Consider the following 15,809-nt stretch of genomic DNA (forward strand, 5'->3'; position numbering starts at 1 on the left):
AGATTGTTGGTGAGACTCTGACGTTTTGGATGAAACAACTGAGCTGAAGGCATTTCGGGTTCATATGTTCCTGATCTGTTGGTTGCTATGTCGAATGGTTGATTTCGTTGGCGGAGAAATTTCCTCTCCGAACCCTGTCAATGAATGGTTTATCCAGGGTTCCTGGCGGCCAGATTTTGGGATTTAGAATTATGCTTTGTTTATCCAAAATTTTGTCTTTCTCTTGATCCGCCTGAACCCGGATCAAGAGAAAGACTTGAACAACGACGGAAATTATCTCGGAAGACTTGAACAAGGACTGCATTATTTCTGAAGACTTGATCAAAGACTGATATTATTTCTGAAGACCTTCAGACTTTCACAAGAACTGCTAACCAGAAAGAATTCATAAATATAAAGTATTTCAATATTTCAAAGAAGCTTCAACTGCTACTTCCTGCATTTTGTCTCACGAACTTGAGGTGATACATCGGGATGGAAACTAAATCCTTATTGATTGGAATGACGAACCTACTGTGTTAGAAATCGTAAATAGTGTTTATAGTATGTAGTTTGACTCTAGTGCTTCAACTGTGCCATACCATTGAATACCTATCTAACAATGAAATTAAGCGATTGCTGCAACTACCGAACCTTCTCCTGGTCCGTTGTAGAGTTCTGATATGCCTTTGTTCTAACAGGATTTCCTATCAAACGATGGGAGTGCCAAAGAAATCTTCAACGTTAAAAGAGCTTCCCTTGAAGCTGAAGGATCTATTGAGGATGCGCCTCGACATCTCCTAATCCTGCTCACAGGATAGGAATTGCTAATTCTAAATTAGGATAGGATTGCACCGCGACATGTGGTTTCTACAAAGGCTGAAAATTGCCTCCACCTGTTTTTTTTTTTTTTTTCTCTCTCTCACTTTTATCTTTTCTCAATTTCTCTTAACTTCCTTTTATTACGGCGGGTCCCTTCTCTGACCCCCCCCGCTGCACTTCTTTCCTTCCGCACCACCCTAACTTTTCCAGCTATTTTTATTTATTTATTTACTTATTTTATTATTTTTGTTTTATTTTATTTTATTATTATTATTATTATTATTTTATTTATTTATTATTTTATTTTATTTTATTTATTTTATTTTTTTTCTCCTAACTTTGCCTATCCTGGAACTTTGTTTCGGTATAGACTAGTATGAAGGTAGAAGATCCTGGCCGCCTCCACGTGGCGGGGATGGGGGGTGGGAAGCTGTGACCAGGTGTTGCTGCTTCCCACTTGCTGAGGCCGACTACATAACAACAGAACACATCATAACATTTACACACCCAACACACCACATACAAATGGCCGGTTCTGGCGTGAGCCTCAAAACAAGAAGTAGTAGCGGCTAATGGGGGAAACCCTGGGGTCCGCCACAACAACACATGAATATCCCCTGAATATCCCTGTTTATCCAAAGGAGAGAAAATGACAAATGAGGTATAATTTGGGCGTCTTGTTTTGACGGGTTTCACTTCTACCTGTCCGGCAAACTCGGTGTCCAACACCGTCTTGATGTTTTCGACCGTTGTAGCTGGGCTCAATCTTGAGACGAAAATTTTCCCCCGAGTTGGGACAGCAGTGATATTATAAATGGAAGACAGGCGTTGTGAGTGTTGGTCTCTTCGAGGTATCGATGATCTGGTGTCTGGTAAATAGTTATTTGCGTGAGGAACATTGATGCTTAGGCCAATTGATTGAACCACATCAGCTGATTGTGGGTTTAACCACCTGGAAAGAGGAGAGGGAGGTTTAACTACTGACGGTGAGGTTAACCTGTCGTGCTTTTCTGGGTGCATCTTTACCACCTTAGCATATGTCTATTTGGTGGGAGGGCTTGAAGGGTCACCCCGGTTGTTATCCAGGGGGTTATCTGAAGGTTGGCTCTGGAAGCTTCGTGATTTTGTACTTTGACTGATGATAGTTGCTAGGTTGTTCTCTTGTGCCAGTTCACCGGATGCCTCCACCGGGAAATGCTGCTGCCTTGGGAGTGCGGTTGACAATGAGGGAGTGCGGTTGACAATGGATATCCTCAGAAAAATGGTAAGCGGGGATTGGCATTTCTATCCCAATGGCGTCAGGTGAGTTGCTGAGTCCTGCTGGTTGAAAGGAGCCCCACTTGGGGATGTTCGCATTAAGATCCTGGTTCAGTTCTGTTATGTCAAAATCAACTTGAGACGTGGTTTCGTTATGTCGACTCCTGATGCGTTCAACAGATTTAGGAGAGTTCCGAAGGTACTGAGATTCCAAAACTAAGTGGGTTTCAATGTTTACTTGCTGTGATTTTAGGTGGTAGATTTCTGTCAGTATCTGTTGATTCTGCTCGCGAAGCGAGTGCATCTCTTCTATTAGTATATCATGATTAGATTGGATGCGGTGGACGGTATTACTATCTATAGCCCGATCCAAATTGTTCTGTCGAGTTAACTGTACGTTATATGTTTCAAAGGCCTCCGTAGCCGAGTGGTCAGGAGCCGGAGTGCAGTAGCGCACGCTCTTTGAGTAGACCGGGGTTCAAGTCCCTGACTGCTAAATACGGTCGATCTGCCAACCCGTACTGCACCAGTGTGGAAGATTATGGTCCATATCCCTCAGCATGAATTGTTGAGGAGGATTCCATCCTGCAATGGGTTGATAATGGCTGCACTTTACTTTTTTTTTTTCTTATATGTTTCTAAAACTTCAGTGATAAGGTTGCAAAAATCGTGGACCCTGTGAGATGGTTACTTGAGGTGTTAAGTTTCCTGCTTGAGTGAGATGTTCAAGGCTTGATGTGGCTGATTCTGGGTCTCCTATTAGTTCCTCATCAGTTGGAGTTGTCTATTCAGTAACATCCATGTTAGGCAAAGTCTCCTGTCGTGTTTCTTCTGGAGTTATCTGTGTTGCGTTGGAGTTATGCAAATTATCTTCTTTCGTTGTATCCTCTGTAGGAAGATCTGTGTTGTGAATAGTAGAGGTATAGTTTCTACGTGCTTCGCAGATCCATGCGCGTCTTCTTTGCTTATTTAATTTCTTTTGTCAGTGCGTAAGACAGGAGCTACAAATGTTCAGGTTGCATCGACAACAAGTTAAATCAGCTTCCTTGTTTAATTGACAGATGGCACACGTGGTTAGGTGCTGAGTGTGTTGTTCGTCCTGCATGTTCTTATTTTATTATCCTGTTGAATTTTGAGCACTTAGAATCCGATCGCGTTATGCAGCAGATACTGTTCAGCGAAAGGAATGGATTTGTTTACATCCTGTCTTGCCGAAGGCAGTCGGGGGTGGCAGTGGACTGCTATTATCGGGATAAGCTTCCTGAGCGGTGACGACCTTATGCTGACCGTAGGCTACTTGACCGTAAACTACTTGAAAATATGGATTAATGGGGAGCACTCAAATAATCGACCGCACCGTGGACGGTTGCCGCATTTTTTCTCCAATTACTATAGAGCTTGGTGGACCAAAGATTTAGCGTGCAGTTTTCAGCAGTACTTTCATAGCCAGTGAGTGGAAAATCTCTGGCGCAACACAACATTGCATCCAGTATTTCAGAGCAAGAGATATTTCAACCGACTCAAGGCATCATAGTGGACACACTGTATCTGGCATTTCCTGTGGTTTCCCATATATCCGCTTTAAGTACTCTGTGATCGTTTCGGCATACGGTATGGAGGTGGGATGGCCTCTGCGCAAAACACTGTTGGATTAAAGCAGGAAGGATGGCTTTTTTTTTCAAAGAATTTTAAAAGAGAATAGGTTGCAAATCTGAACAGTCCTTATAGGGTTCTTCTTTTTTGGCACCGGCCTAGCAAAGTAATGATTCCATCTCGGGGAGGGAACCCCATCTTTCAGGATGCTTTGGAATATATGCAACAACACATCAACAATATAGGCGCTGCATATTTTTAAAATAAAAATAGGAAACCTGTCTGGGCCGATCGTAGATTTTTTAAGAAAGAATTTATAGCATTGATGACATCTTCTCTAGAAATAGCAGCGTTGGATAATACATTCCCACAAACGCCGCCTCTCGCAAAAATATGTTGCGCAATATCATCTAGCTGATACTCTTCAACTTCCCTAGCTTTACCTTCAACTCACAGCTTTTCGAAGCTCTCCTTAGCCCAGTGTCTGAATGTGATTTCTTCCATGTCAAATTTCGTACCCTTTTTGCTCAAAATTCGTTCTGATTATCGTACTTTTCTTAGGATCTCTACATAGCGTTCATATCGTTTGTTTTTCTAGAAAATGGCTCATTTTTCTTATAGCCCGCGAGGTCTTCATTAAATTCTGAATTTTTCCATTTCCTAAAGACTGCTATACAAATTGGAGCGATATGGCATTAAGGACAAGTGCTGCAATGGATAAAGAACTAGTACTGAAATGGATGGTTCAGTGGGAGACGGCAGAGAGTGGTAATAAATGGACATTGCTCTACGTGGACAAATCCTATTAGCGGAGTCCCCCAGGATTCGGTGCTAGGACCATTGTTGTTTTGTGTATTTATCAATGATATCGATGAAGGTATATTATTATTATTATTATTATCTGTTTATTTCCATAAGGAAACCACCCCGGGACGGCAAAGTGCCAGGAGGGTGCTAAGTACATATCAGGGTACGAGATACTACGTGCAGTGGGTTACATATACTGAACACGTAGTCTCGTCCCGAAATATTATATACACATTTTATGTTTAATATATATAGTATTTACACATTAATGATTCTGTACATACATTATACAACTCATATATTTACAATTCAGTAATAATTCCATCTATAACTTACATATCTGTTACAGAAGGTATATTTTTACAGTCAACAGGTATATCAGGTATAATGTCCACATTTTCATATGATACAAAGGTCGGCAGGGTTGTTAATGACACTAAAGAGAGTATGCTACTGCAACAGGATCTAGAAAAGTTAGACAGTGGGGCTGAGAGATGGCAACTGAAGTTTAACATTGACAAATATAAAGCAATACATATGGGTAACAATAACCGAAGAGAAACGTACCAACTGTATGGTGCTACACTGAGGTAAGTGAAGAATGAAAAAAATCTGGGGGTCATTGTGCAGGCAGTTATGAAGTTCTCTGAGCAATGCAGACGGGCTGCCAGAGCAGGTCATGGTGTTTTGTCAATGATATACAGGACTTTTGCTATCAGAGACAAGGAGGTGATTATCTCTTTGTGTAAGGCAATGGTCAGGCCACAACTTGAGTACTGCATATAGGTCTGGAGGCCTCATTTTAGAAAGGATGTAGAGTTGCTTGAACGAGTACAGAGAAGGGCAACATGACTGTGGAGAGGAACAAAGGGGTGCGTTTATGCAGAAAAGCTTAAGTTCTGCAAGTTGCAGCATCTGAAGACTAGGCACCTGCGAGATGATGTGATTGAGGTGTATAAATCCTTGAATGGTTTGAGCATGCTTAAAGTGATGGGAATCTTCTGCTTGCTCAGTCTAAGGACCTGAAGGGGCATAGTTTCAAATTGAGGAAAGACAGTTGTATAATAGATGCGCGAAATTTGCCTTTAGCCAGCGGGTAGTTGATTGATGGAACAGACTTCCATCTCTTGTTGTGGAAGTTGATAGCCTAAATAAATTTAAAGCTGAACTGGGCAAACGTTTGGAGTGACTGGATGGATGAAATTGGAAGGTTTTTTTTTTTTTTTTATTTTGGCTGACCCTGTATAAGCTTGCTTTCTTGCGTCATGTGCCCCTACTAATGGTTATACTGTAGGGCCTTTGCTTGGCTACAAACGTCTGCTTTAAATAGTCGTTGACCCATGGTTTGGTTTTGTCGATGATTCTTACCTCCTTCGAGGCACCCAGGTCAGCAATAAGTAAGAGCTCTTTCTCAATCAAGTTGGTAGCTTCATCCACCGGCTTATTGTACAGATCAATCCAGTTGTAGGTTTTAACACATTACCCAGCACTGTTCACACAAAGTGTACTCTTACAAGACCGGTTTTACATTTTTGTACTTGGAATGATGCTATACGGCACAGATGGGCTTCGGTTTCGGGTAAAACCTCACATTAATGACATACAAAAAAAAAAAAAAAAAAGCAGAGTCAGACCTGCAATTCCATAAGCTAGTTCCGATTCCCCACAGTGAAACCACTAAGAAACTTTAACGTAGGAGCTTCCTTGGTTAGGACAGTTCAGTATTTTCTGTTTTAACTAGGGGAGGGGGGACATAATATAATGTAAGGCACGAGATGCGTGAGTTGTCGTGCGAAGCGGATCGTGAGAAAATTCCTCGCCACTAATTACACATATTTCCAAATTAAATTTAATTTTTGTTTAAAGAAAACTCCAAACACGAAAGGCATTAGAAGCAAGACTACTTATACTTCAGACACAGCATGGTTTTTTTAAGGGGAAGTATATTCTGACCAAGTTGATTGGATACTACGATGTGGTCAAAAAGGAACTGGATTCAAAAAAATAATTGTAGGAGTTTTGTAAAAAATATGACTGCTTTTTGTCTCTTCCTTCTTGAGCAAACTTTTGCCATAGTCGCCTGATGCATCGATGCATCGATCCTTTTGAAACTTCCCAAAGCAATATCACTTGTTCTGGTGATTTTAATGTCCAACTGCCTTTGATCCCAAACGTTCACTAAATTCACTGGCTAAGCAATTTTGCAGCATCTGGCTTAGTAATGCCCTAACTCAAATACACCTTTCCCACCCGGAACTCCTCCTACAGTGATTAGTTTTTATCCATGAATAAACTCTCTTCACAATTTCTGAGGGTGAAAATTTCACTGAATCTGGTCACTTCCTTATGGTCAATGATTTCTTTTCTTCTGTTTCTGAACCTTCGTCTGACAGATACTTTCTTAGCCTTAGGCACACTGACTGGAATCCCTTAAATCGGTTTCTGGGCCATGTTGGTTAGATTCCCATCCAAAATTTTGAATCGATTTATCATTACATTGATCATTTGTACTTAATCCACTATTCTGCAATTTCTTAGTTCGTTCCATAGTTCGTTCCCATCAAATTCTCTAATGTCTAAAATATACAAAAAAGGTTAAATATACACGAAAAGATGAAATATAAACTGCATTACTCATCATTGCATTTCTGTGTAGAGTCCTGGCAATTGCAATACAAAAGTTCATCTTAACATCACATCCACTGAATCAACTTATGCGAACTATTCAATTGCGTACACACAGTTCTTGACAGAAATTCACACAACTACTAGGCAACAGTAGCCTCAGCGAACCACACTGCGGTTTGTTTCCTATATTTCAGATCTTCTATGAGGGTCCTTAGTAGGTCAATTCCGATATGTGTTAGGCACTGAATTGATTCTAACGCACTGGCGGGTATAAACATGTCGGCCATCTTCAGTCTGTTGGTCTTCATTCTCAAGGATTTTATACTTCTTAATGCAGATGGCGGGATGTGCCACTCACAAAGCTGCCAGAAACATGGTGGTGATGATATCCTGCCTTCCAGTCATCATTTTGATTGTGGTTATTAATCGTTTCCAGGCAATGATGTCTGGTAAACGCTGCAGATTAAGCTGTTCAGAGAGCTGTGTGGTTTTTAACTGTTGAGGGAACTGGTGCTTATGGTTTGCTCACTTCAGCAGCCAGAATTCACTCCCATATATTCTCCTAATGTGGGTAGGGGTGGCTGACTGCTGAGTTCTCACTACTGATGACGTCCAGTCAGCCATTTCTCGGGTTAAAGATTTCACTTCTCGAGGTCTTGATACCCTCCCTGGTCTTTTCTTCAAGAACAGTAGTTCGTCTTTAGCTCCAGTTCTTACAAATCTTTTCCATTACCGTCTTCTTCATGGCTGTTACCCTTCATTGTTCAAAGAGGCTTATATCATCCCGATTTATAAAAAAACAGGGTGATAAAGCTAAGCCTAATAACTACCGACCTATTACTATACTGAATACAACTGCGAAAAATTTTGAACTCCTACTTTATAAATAACTTAGTTCCTATCTTAGCCATTTTATCAATAATAATCAGTATGCTTTTAATCCCAGGAAATCAACTGTTTCAAATCTTGCCTTGTTTTCTCATTTCCTACAAACTAATTTGGACAAAGGAAATCAAATTGATTCACTTTTCCTTGATATTTCACACGCATTTGACTCTATCCACATCGGTCTTTCGCTGTTCAAGCTGTCATCTTATGGTCTACGATCCCCTTTACTAGATTTGCTTGATTCACTGCTTAGCATTAGCATTAGCATTAGCATTAGTAGAGGCATTTGATGCAAGAAAGCAAGCTTATGCAGCATCAGCCAAAAAAAAAAAAAAAAACCCACTTCCACTTCACCCCTCTGTTCGTTCAAAATACCTGTCCAGCTGAGCCTTAAACTTATTTAGGCTATCAACCTCCACCACAAGGGATGGATGTCTGTTCCACCAACCAACCACCCGCTGGCTAAAGGCAAATTTCCGCACGTCTATCCTACATCTGTCTTTCCTCAATTTGAATTTATGCCCTCTCAGGTGATTTTTCTGAGCTAGAGGAAGAATCCCATCAGCATTGAGCATGCTCAAACCATTCAAGGCTTTATACACCTCTATCAGATCACCTCGCTGGTGCCTAGTCTCCAGACACTGTAATTTGCAAAACTTAAGTCTTTCTTCGTAAGAGCACCCCTTTGTTCCATTCACTAATCTTGTTGCCCTTCTCTGTACTCGTTCCAGCAGCTCTACATCCTTCTTGAAGTGAGGAATCCAGACCTGTATACAGTACTCCAGGTGTGGCCTGACCATTGCCTTATACAAGGGAATAATCACTTTCTTATCCCTGCTGGAAAAATTCCTGTATATCATTGACAATACTCCATGAGCTACTCTTGCAGCCCGTCTGCACTGCTCAGAGAACTTCATATCTGCCTGCACAACCACCCCCAAGTCCATTTCATTCTCTACCACTGTCAGTGTAGTACCACAGAGTTGATACGTTGCTCTGGGGATGCTGTTTCCCATGTGTAGCACTTTACATTTGTCAATGTTAAACTTCATTTGCCACCTCTCAGCCCATCTGCTCAACCTTTCCAGATCCTGTTGCAGTAGCATAGTGTCAGTAGTGTCCTTGACAACCCTGCCAACATTTGTATCGTCTGCAAACTTGGACATTAAGCTTGATATACCATCATCAATATCATTTATAAATACAGAAAACAATAATGGACCCAACACTGAGCCCTGAGGGACTCCACCAATAACATTAGTCCACGATGAGCAGTGTCCATTGATTACCACTCTCTGTCTTCTCCCCCTCAACCACCTCTTTATCCATAGCAGCAATTTGCCTCCAATGTCACACTGCTCCAATTTGTGTAGCGGTCTTCCATGTGCAACAGTATCAAAAGCCTTTATAAGATCCAAGTATATAATATCAAAGCTATTCCCTGCATCCAGATCTTTTGTGACTGCATCATAGTATCCAATCAAATTGGTCAGGCAAGACTTCCCCTTAACAAAACCATGCTGTGTCCGAGCTATAGCTGAAGTCTTGTCTAAATGATCCTGCAGTGCTTCTTTAACCAGTGCCTCCATTAATTTTCCTGGAACAGAAGTTAAGCTCACAGGTCTATAATTACTTGTGTCAGCCTTTGATCCTCCTTTGTGAATTGGGGTCACATTTGCACATTTTCCAGTCTATGGGTACGTCCCCTGAGTACAAGGAAGCTCTCGTAATTATGGCTAAGGGCTTGCTTACTTCCTTTGCTGCCTCCTTTAATATAACTGGATAGATCCCATCCACGCCGGGTGCCTTTCTTGTGTTTATCTTCAACAGTTTCTCCTCCACTTTACTCCCAGTTATTTCAAGATTCTGTAGCTTACTGCTAGAGTTGAATACACCTCTGGCATTCCCCTCGCTGAATAACTCCTCATGTGTGAATGTCGATGCAAAATATTCATTTAGTTTGTTAGCTACCTGAGCAGGCTCATCAACAGTTGACCCATCAATATCAAGTGGACCAATCTGATTCATCCCCTTCCTTCTAGAGTTTACATAAGTAAAGAACTCTTTGCTGTTTTTCTTTGCATCCCTTGCCAAGGATTTCTCATAATCTGCCTTCGCCTGCCTAACCTCCTTTGTAACTTGGTTGCATATCAACTTGTATCCATCATAGGCTTCTGTGTCATGTGTTAATTTGTAAGTATCCCATGCATTTGTCTTCTCTGCCATATGCCTCATTAGTTCATCTGACATCCATTTTGGCCTAAACCTTGAAGAATATTTCTTAGTTGGTATGTAAAGCCTAGTAGCTTCCAAGATAAGTTCTTTGAATGCTTCCCATTTTGAATTTGTTGTTGGTAACATCATCAGTTGGTCCCACTGTATAGAATTTAAATACTGTCTCAGTCCATCGTAGTTGCCTTTACGAAAGCAATAACCCTTCCCTTTACCCCTAATGGTAGTTACCTCTTTGAGTAAATCCCACTTCAGCACACTGTGATCACTGCCACCTAGTTGTTCATTTATCTGCAGATTCTTAATGCATGAAGAATCACTACTGATAATCAAATCAAGAGTATTCTTACCTCTTGTTGCCTCACGAACATGCTGATGTAGAAAACAATCATCCAATAAATCCACAAAAGCCTTGCTGGTGTGTGAGTGAGCAACTCACAAATTCCAGTCAATATCTGGGAAATTAAAATCCCCCATTATAAGACTCTCTGATTTACTGGCCCACTCTATTTCCCTGTACACTGTCTTATTATACTCATCAGAGTCATTAGGCCTATAGCACACTCCTACTCTCAATTTTGATCTCCCAATGCTTATGTCACACCAAACTGACTCAACACTGCACTGTCCAGCGATGTCGACTGGCTTCACTTCCTTGGTTTTTATGTGTTTCTTAACTAATAGCATAACCCCTCCCCCCTTCCTATCCTGTCTATCCTTTCTGTAGACGTTGTACTCCCCAAATTCCAGTTCTGCATTCCTTATTTCTGTGCGACACCACGTCTCTTGAAATCCCAACAATATCTGCCTTTGATGTTTTGAGCAATACCTCAAATTCATCAAATTTGTTTACTAAACTCCTAGCATTGGTGTACACGCAAGTATACCTGCACCTGTTTCTATTCTTAGCTACCCTAACACAACCCATGTGTTTATTTGTACCGCAATGGCTCCCAGCAGTCTCTGAAATACCGTGCATCTTGTTTTTCAGGCTTCTGCCCATTCTAATAGAAGCAGTGCAAGAATCTCTTTCACCTCTGCCGGTGGCTACTGTCAATCTATTGGTCTTTGTCTCCCCCCAAGCTTAGAAATCGTAAACTATCCTTAATAATTGATGGTACTTCATCGACTCCGTTTACTGTTTCGCAAGGTATTCCTCAAGGCTCACCATTGGGTCCGCTCTTCTTTTTTGTTTATACTAATGATCTGTCGACCTTATTTCAGTCCGCTAATGTTGAGTGACAGCTGTAAGCAGATGATATTAAAATTTAGAGTCATCTATTCTTCCATGATGGGGATGAACTCCAGTCCTGTCTTGATTCCCTCTCACTCTGGCTCAATAAAAATAACTTGTTTCTAAACCCGTTAAAAGGTAAATTATGTTGCTTTCGCTTGAATCGTGTAGTTGGACCCTCAATCCTTACTGATCATTATATTGGAAACTCTTTAATTGCAGGTACTGATTCGTTCAAGGATTAAGGTGTCCTATTTCGATCTGACCTTCGTCCCTCTTTCTACGTTGATCACGTAATATCTTCTAAACTGCTTGTATTAGTCAAGCGTTCTTCCTCTGTTTTCAAGAGTGACAAAGTTATAATTCTTCTCTACAAGCAGCTTATACGTCCCATTTTTGATTATTGTAATATTATTTGTTCCCCTTAACAGGAATATCTTTCTCACAGACTTGAGGGAATTCAAATTAAATTCATTAAATTCTTACGCTATCGAAATCACATTGCCTTTCACCATCGAAATTATGTCTTTGTGGTCGCCTCAGAATCGTTCCTCTTCATTCCGGACGACAACTCCGATGGTCAATTCTGTACCCCGTTTGAATTCTCGTTACAAAACTAGTACTCAACGCTTTCTTGGTTAGTCCTCTGTTTCGTTTCCTTCAGGTATTGAATAATTACAACATTGATTTTACACTTAATCCATCATGTATAAGAATTTGCTCCTTACTCTGTTTTTTAATGTAAATTTTGTATATATTTAAATTTTAGTTTTGTATTGATTATTACTATTTTGTATTGATTCTGTAACTCTCAGCGTTCTAATCAATATTTAGTCTGTTTGACCTGTGAGTAAGAAATATGTATATAAATAAATAAATAATTTGATATCATATACTTGGATTTCAGGAAAGCTTTTGATACTGTTAAGAAAATACTACAGTTAACACGAAAAAATTACAGTACAGTACTGTACAAATTGGAGCAGTATGCATTAAGGGAAACTGCTGATATATACAGCTGAGTGGGAGAAGACAGAGAGTGGTAATCAATGGACACTGCTCTTCGTGGACTAGTGATTTTAGTGGAGTCCTTCAGAGTTCGATGTTGGGCCCATAATAATATTGATGAAGGTAAATCAGGCTTAATGTCGAAGTTTGCAGATGATACGAAGGTTGGCAGGGTTGTTAAAGACACTGATGATATTACGCTACTGCAAGTGAATCTAGAAACGTTGAGTAGATGGGCTGAGAGGTGGCAACTGAAGTTTAATATTGACAAATGTAAAGTACTATATATGGTAAGCAAGTAACCCCAGAGTAACGTGTCAACTGGGTGGTACTACACTCAGGGAAGTGGAGAGTGAAAAAAGAATTGGGGGTCATTGTTCTGTCAGATATGAAGTTCTCTAACAGTGCATACAGTCTGCCAGAGCAAGCCAAGGGGTGTTGTCAATGATATACAGGGATTTTGTTAGCATGTACTAGGAAGGTGATTATCTCCTTTGTATAAGGCAACAATCAGACCACACCAGGGGCGGATTTAGGCATGGTCTCTATGGGCTGCAGCCCAGGGCCCCGTTCAATCAAAGGGCCCCCTTCGCGGTCAAAAAAATAAAAATTAAAAATTTAAGAAAAAATAAATTATACAAAATGTTTTCGTACCTAGATAAAGTTTAAATCGTTGGTTTGCAACACTATTGGATTTGAATAAAATATCAAATATCGATGTTTTAAATGACAGTAAATAGTAAATACGGCTTTGTCTTCTATCGCCTCTGTCGGCAGTCGGTAAAATCAAAATATACTTTGTCATTTGTCAATTATGCAAATAATATGGCAACGTCAGAATGGGAGTGCAAGTCTAGCCCCTCTAAAGCGTGTTAGCTTACTGTAACTCACACCGTTTGACATTTGAAGTTATAAATAAATCTTTATTTGTCCTACCAAATTAAAATCTAGGTGTACATTGGTAAGTGACAAATTCCCTTCACGGCAGAAAATGCCAAGGGATTACCATAAAATGCGAATAAAAGAATGTCTAAAATATACAAGAAAGGTTAAATATACACGAAAAGATGACATTTAAACTACATTACTCTTCACTGCATTTCTGTCTAGAGTCCTGGCAATTGTAATACAAAAGTTCATCTGAACATCACATCCACTGATCAACTTGTGCGAGATATACGTTATGTATAGTACAGTATAGTTGAATATTAAATAGTCATTCGTAACGTGAAGTGTGCTGTTCACGTGCTTCGTTTCTTCACTGGTAAGTATCGGCAAATTTTACTAAATACTAAATAAATATGTTAAATCACTCTCAGGAAATCTTTTGTTGGCACGTAAATTCGACCGTTTTTTGCATTTCTTCGAAATGAGCCAAAATAAAAATAAAAATAAAAATAAGTGGACACCGTTTATTTGAAGTAAGCGGCGTAAGCTATAAGCAACTAACCTAATATGGTGGTGGATTGTTTTTTAGGTTTTTTTTATTTCTTTTCAGATTAAATAAATACTTAAAAAAATGTCTGGTAGAAAATATAAAAGCGGAGCTGAAAAACGAAAAATACAATTAAACAGAGAAAAAGAAAGAAGTAAATGTGCCAAAATTTTAATTTTTTTTGTATTGGAAAATAAAAATGAGAATCTAAACGATATAGGTGCAGTAATAAGCGAAAGAGAGAGTAACTTAACCGAAGAGAAACAGAAAAAAAACAATAAATTGTATATAATAATAACGAAGAATTACTAGAAGTAGAATCACAACCTCTAAAAACAATGTTGACGTTGACGGACATTCAGCACCAGACAAAAATATAGAAGACCAGTTCTCTGACATCTCTGCTGCTGCTTTGCAAGAAGATAGTGATAAAGAGGCTTAAGAAAATGCAGAGTTGCTCGCTAAATATGTTGACGTAGGTTTGTGGCCTACACAGTTAAATGATAATTTTATTAATCACTGTCTCTCACGTGAAATGACTTATTTCCAAAATAAAGATGCAAAAAATATATATCCAGTTTCAATAAGGAATTACAAAGAACAAAACAGATCATTTTCAAATAAGTGCTTTACGAAAAAAATTAAAAATGGTCAATTACTGGAAAGATCTTGGTTGTGCTATTCTACCAGTGTGGGAAGTGTTTTTTTGTGTAGTCTGCAAACTTTTCTCTAAAATCCCTTCTCAATACACAACCGGATTATTTGACTGGAAACATATAGGACCTTGTTTAGAAAGTCACGAAAATTCTAATGAACATAAGAATCATTGTAGTGTGGTTAACACGTAAAGAAAATAAGTCTGTTATTGACAAGCAGTTGAAGGAGCAACTAAGAAAAGATACGGAATATTACCACAATGTCCTAAAACGTGTTATTGCAGTGGTGAAATATTTAAGTGTGAGGGGCTTAGCATTCAGAGGTCACGAGGAAATATTTGGCTCTCCGCACAATGGTAATTTTATGGGGGCTCTGGAATTACTAGCAGAGTTCGATCCATTCATGCGTGAACATATCCAACAACAAGAACTGCGACCAAAGCCTTTCACTTCGTACTTATCAAAAACAGTTTATGAACAAATAATAGAGATTATGGGAAAACAAGTAATAAAAAGAATTATAGCTGAAATAAATAGCGACGATGCAAAGTACTACTCAATTGTGATGGACTCGACACCAGATTTGTCCCACAATGACCAACTAGCTATTATAGTACGATATTGTTTTGAGGGAAAAGTGTATGAAAGATGTGTATCTTTCATCAAAATTAGTAGTCACAGGGGCTTATCTTTATTCAATTCCTTACAAGAATTTCTAGAAAAAATGGACTGCCACTGGATAATTGTAGAGGACAGTCTTTTGACAACGCTTCAAATATGTCCGGCGATACAATGGTGTGCAAGCACATCTCAAACAAAAATATAAATGCGCTGATTATGTGCCGTGTGCTGCGCATTCCCTAAATCTAGTTGGTTGGGAAGCGGTTAAAGTTGCGACTCAAATTGTGAACTTTTTTGGAGTAGTGCAAAAAATATATATTTTCTTTTCTGCAACTACCCATAGATGGGAGCTTCTAAATCGTGAAACAAAACAAATTTTCGATAAAACGTTTAAGCCAGACTAGATGGTCTTGTCACTATGATGCTGTTAGAGCTTTAAAAAATAGTTACGGTGATATCACAAACATATTAAAAACGTTCAGTGACAATATGGATGAGAAACTTGATTTTCGAAGAGAAGCACAGAATTTATATAATAATTTGGCGAAACTTGAAACTGCGATTTTAACTGTTTTTTGGAAAGAAATTTTACAGAGATTCAATTTAGTTAACAAAAAATTGCAGACCCCGGGCTTAGACATATGTGAAG

The 15,809-nt window shown here is 39.4% G+C and overlaps 1 protein-coding gene across 1 annotated transcript; it reads left to right on the forward strand.

The window, feature by feature from the left end:
• Positions 1-14,693: 14,693 nt before the first annotated feature.
• LOC150075718 (uncharacterized) lies at positions 14,694-15,365 on the forward strand. The gene has a single exon (XM_090387848.1). The coding sequence runs from the start codon at positions 14,694-14,696 to the stop codon at positions 15,363-15,365; it is 672 nt and encodes a 223-aa protein (XP_090243974.1).
• Positions 15,366-15,809: the final 444 nt, after the last annotated feature.

Source organism: Mastigoproctus giganteus, chromosome 13, assembly GCF_048544385.1.
Source record: "Mastigoproctus giganteus isolate SK-2022 chromosome 13, ASM4854438v1, whole genome shotgun sequence".
NCBI classification, from domain to species: domain Eukaryota; kingdom Metazoa; phylum Arthropoda; class Arachnida; order Uropygi; family Thelyphonidae; genus Mastigoproctus; species Mastigoproctus giganteus.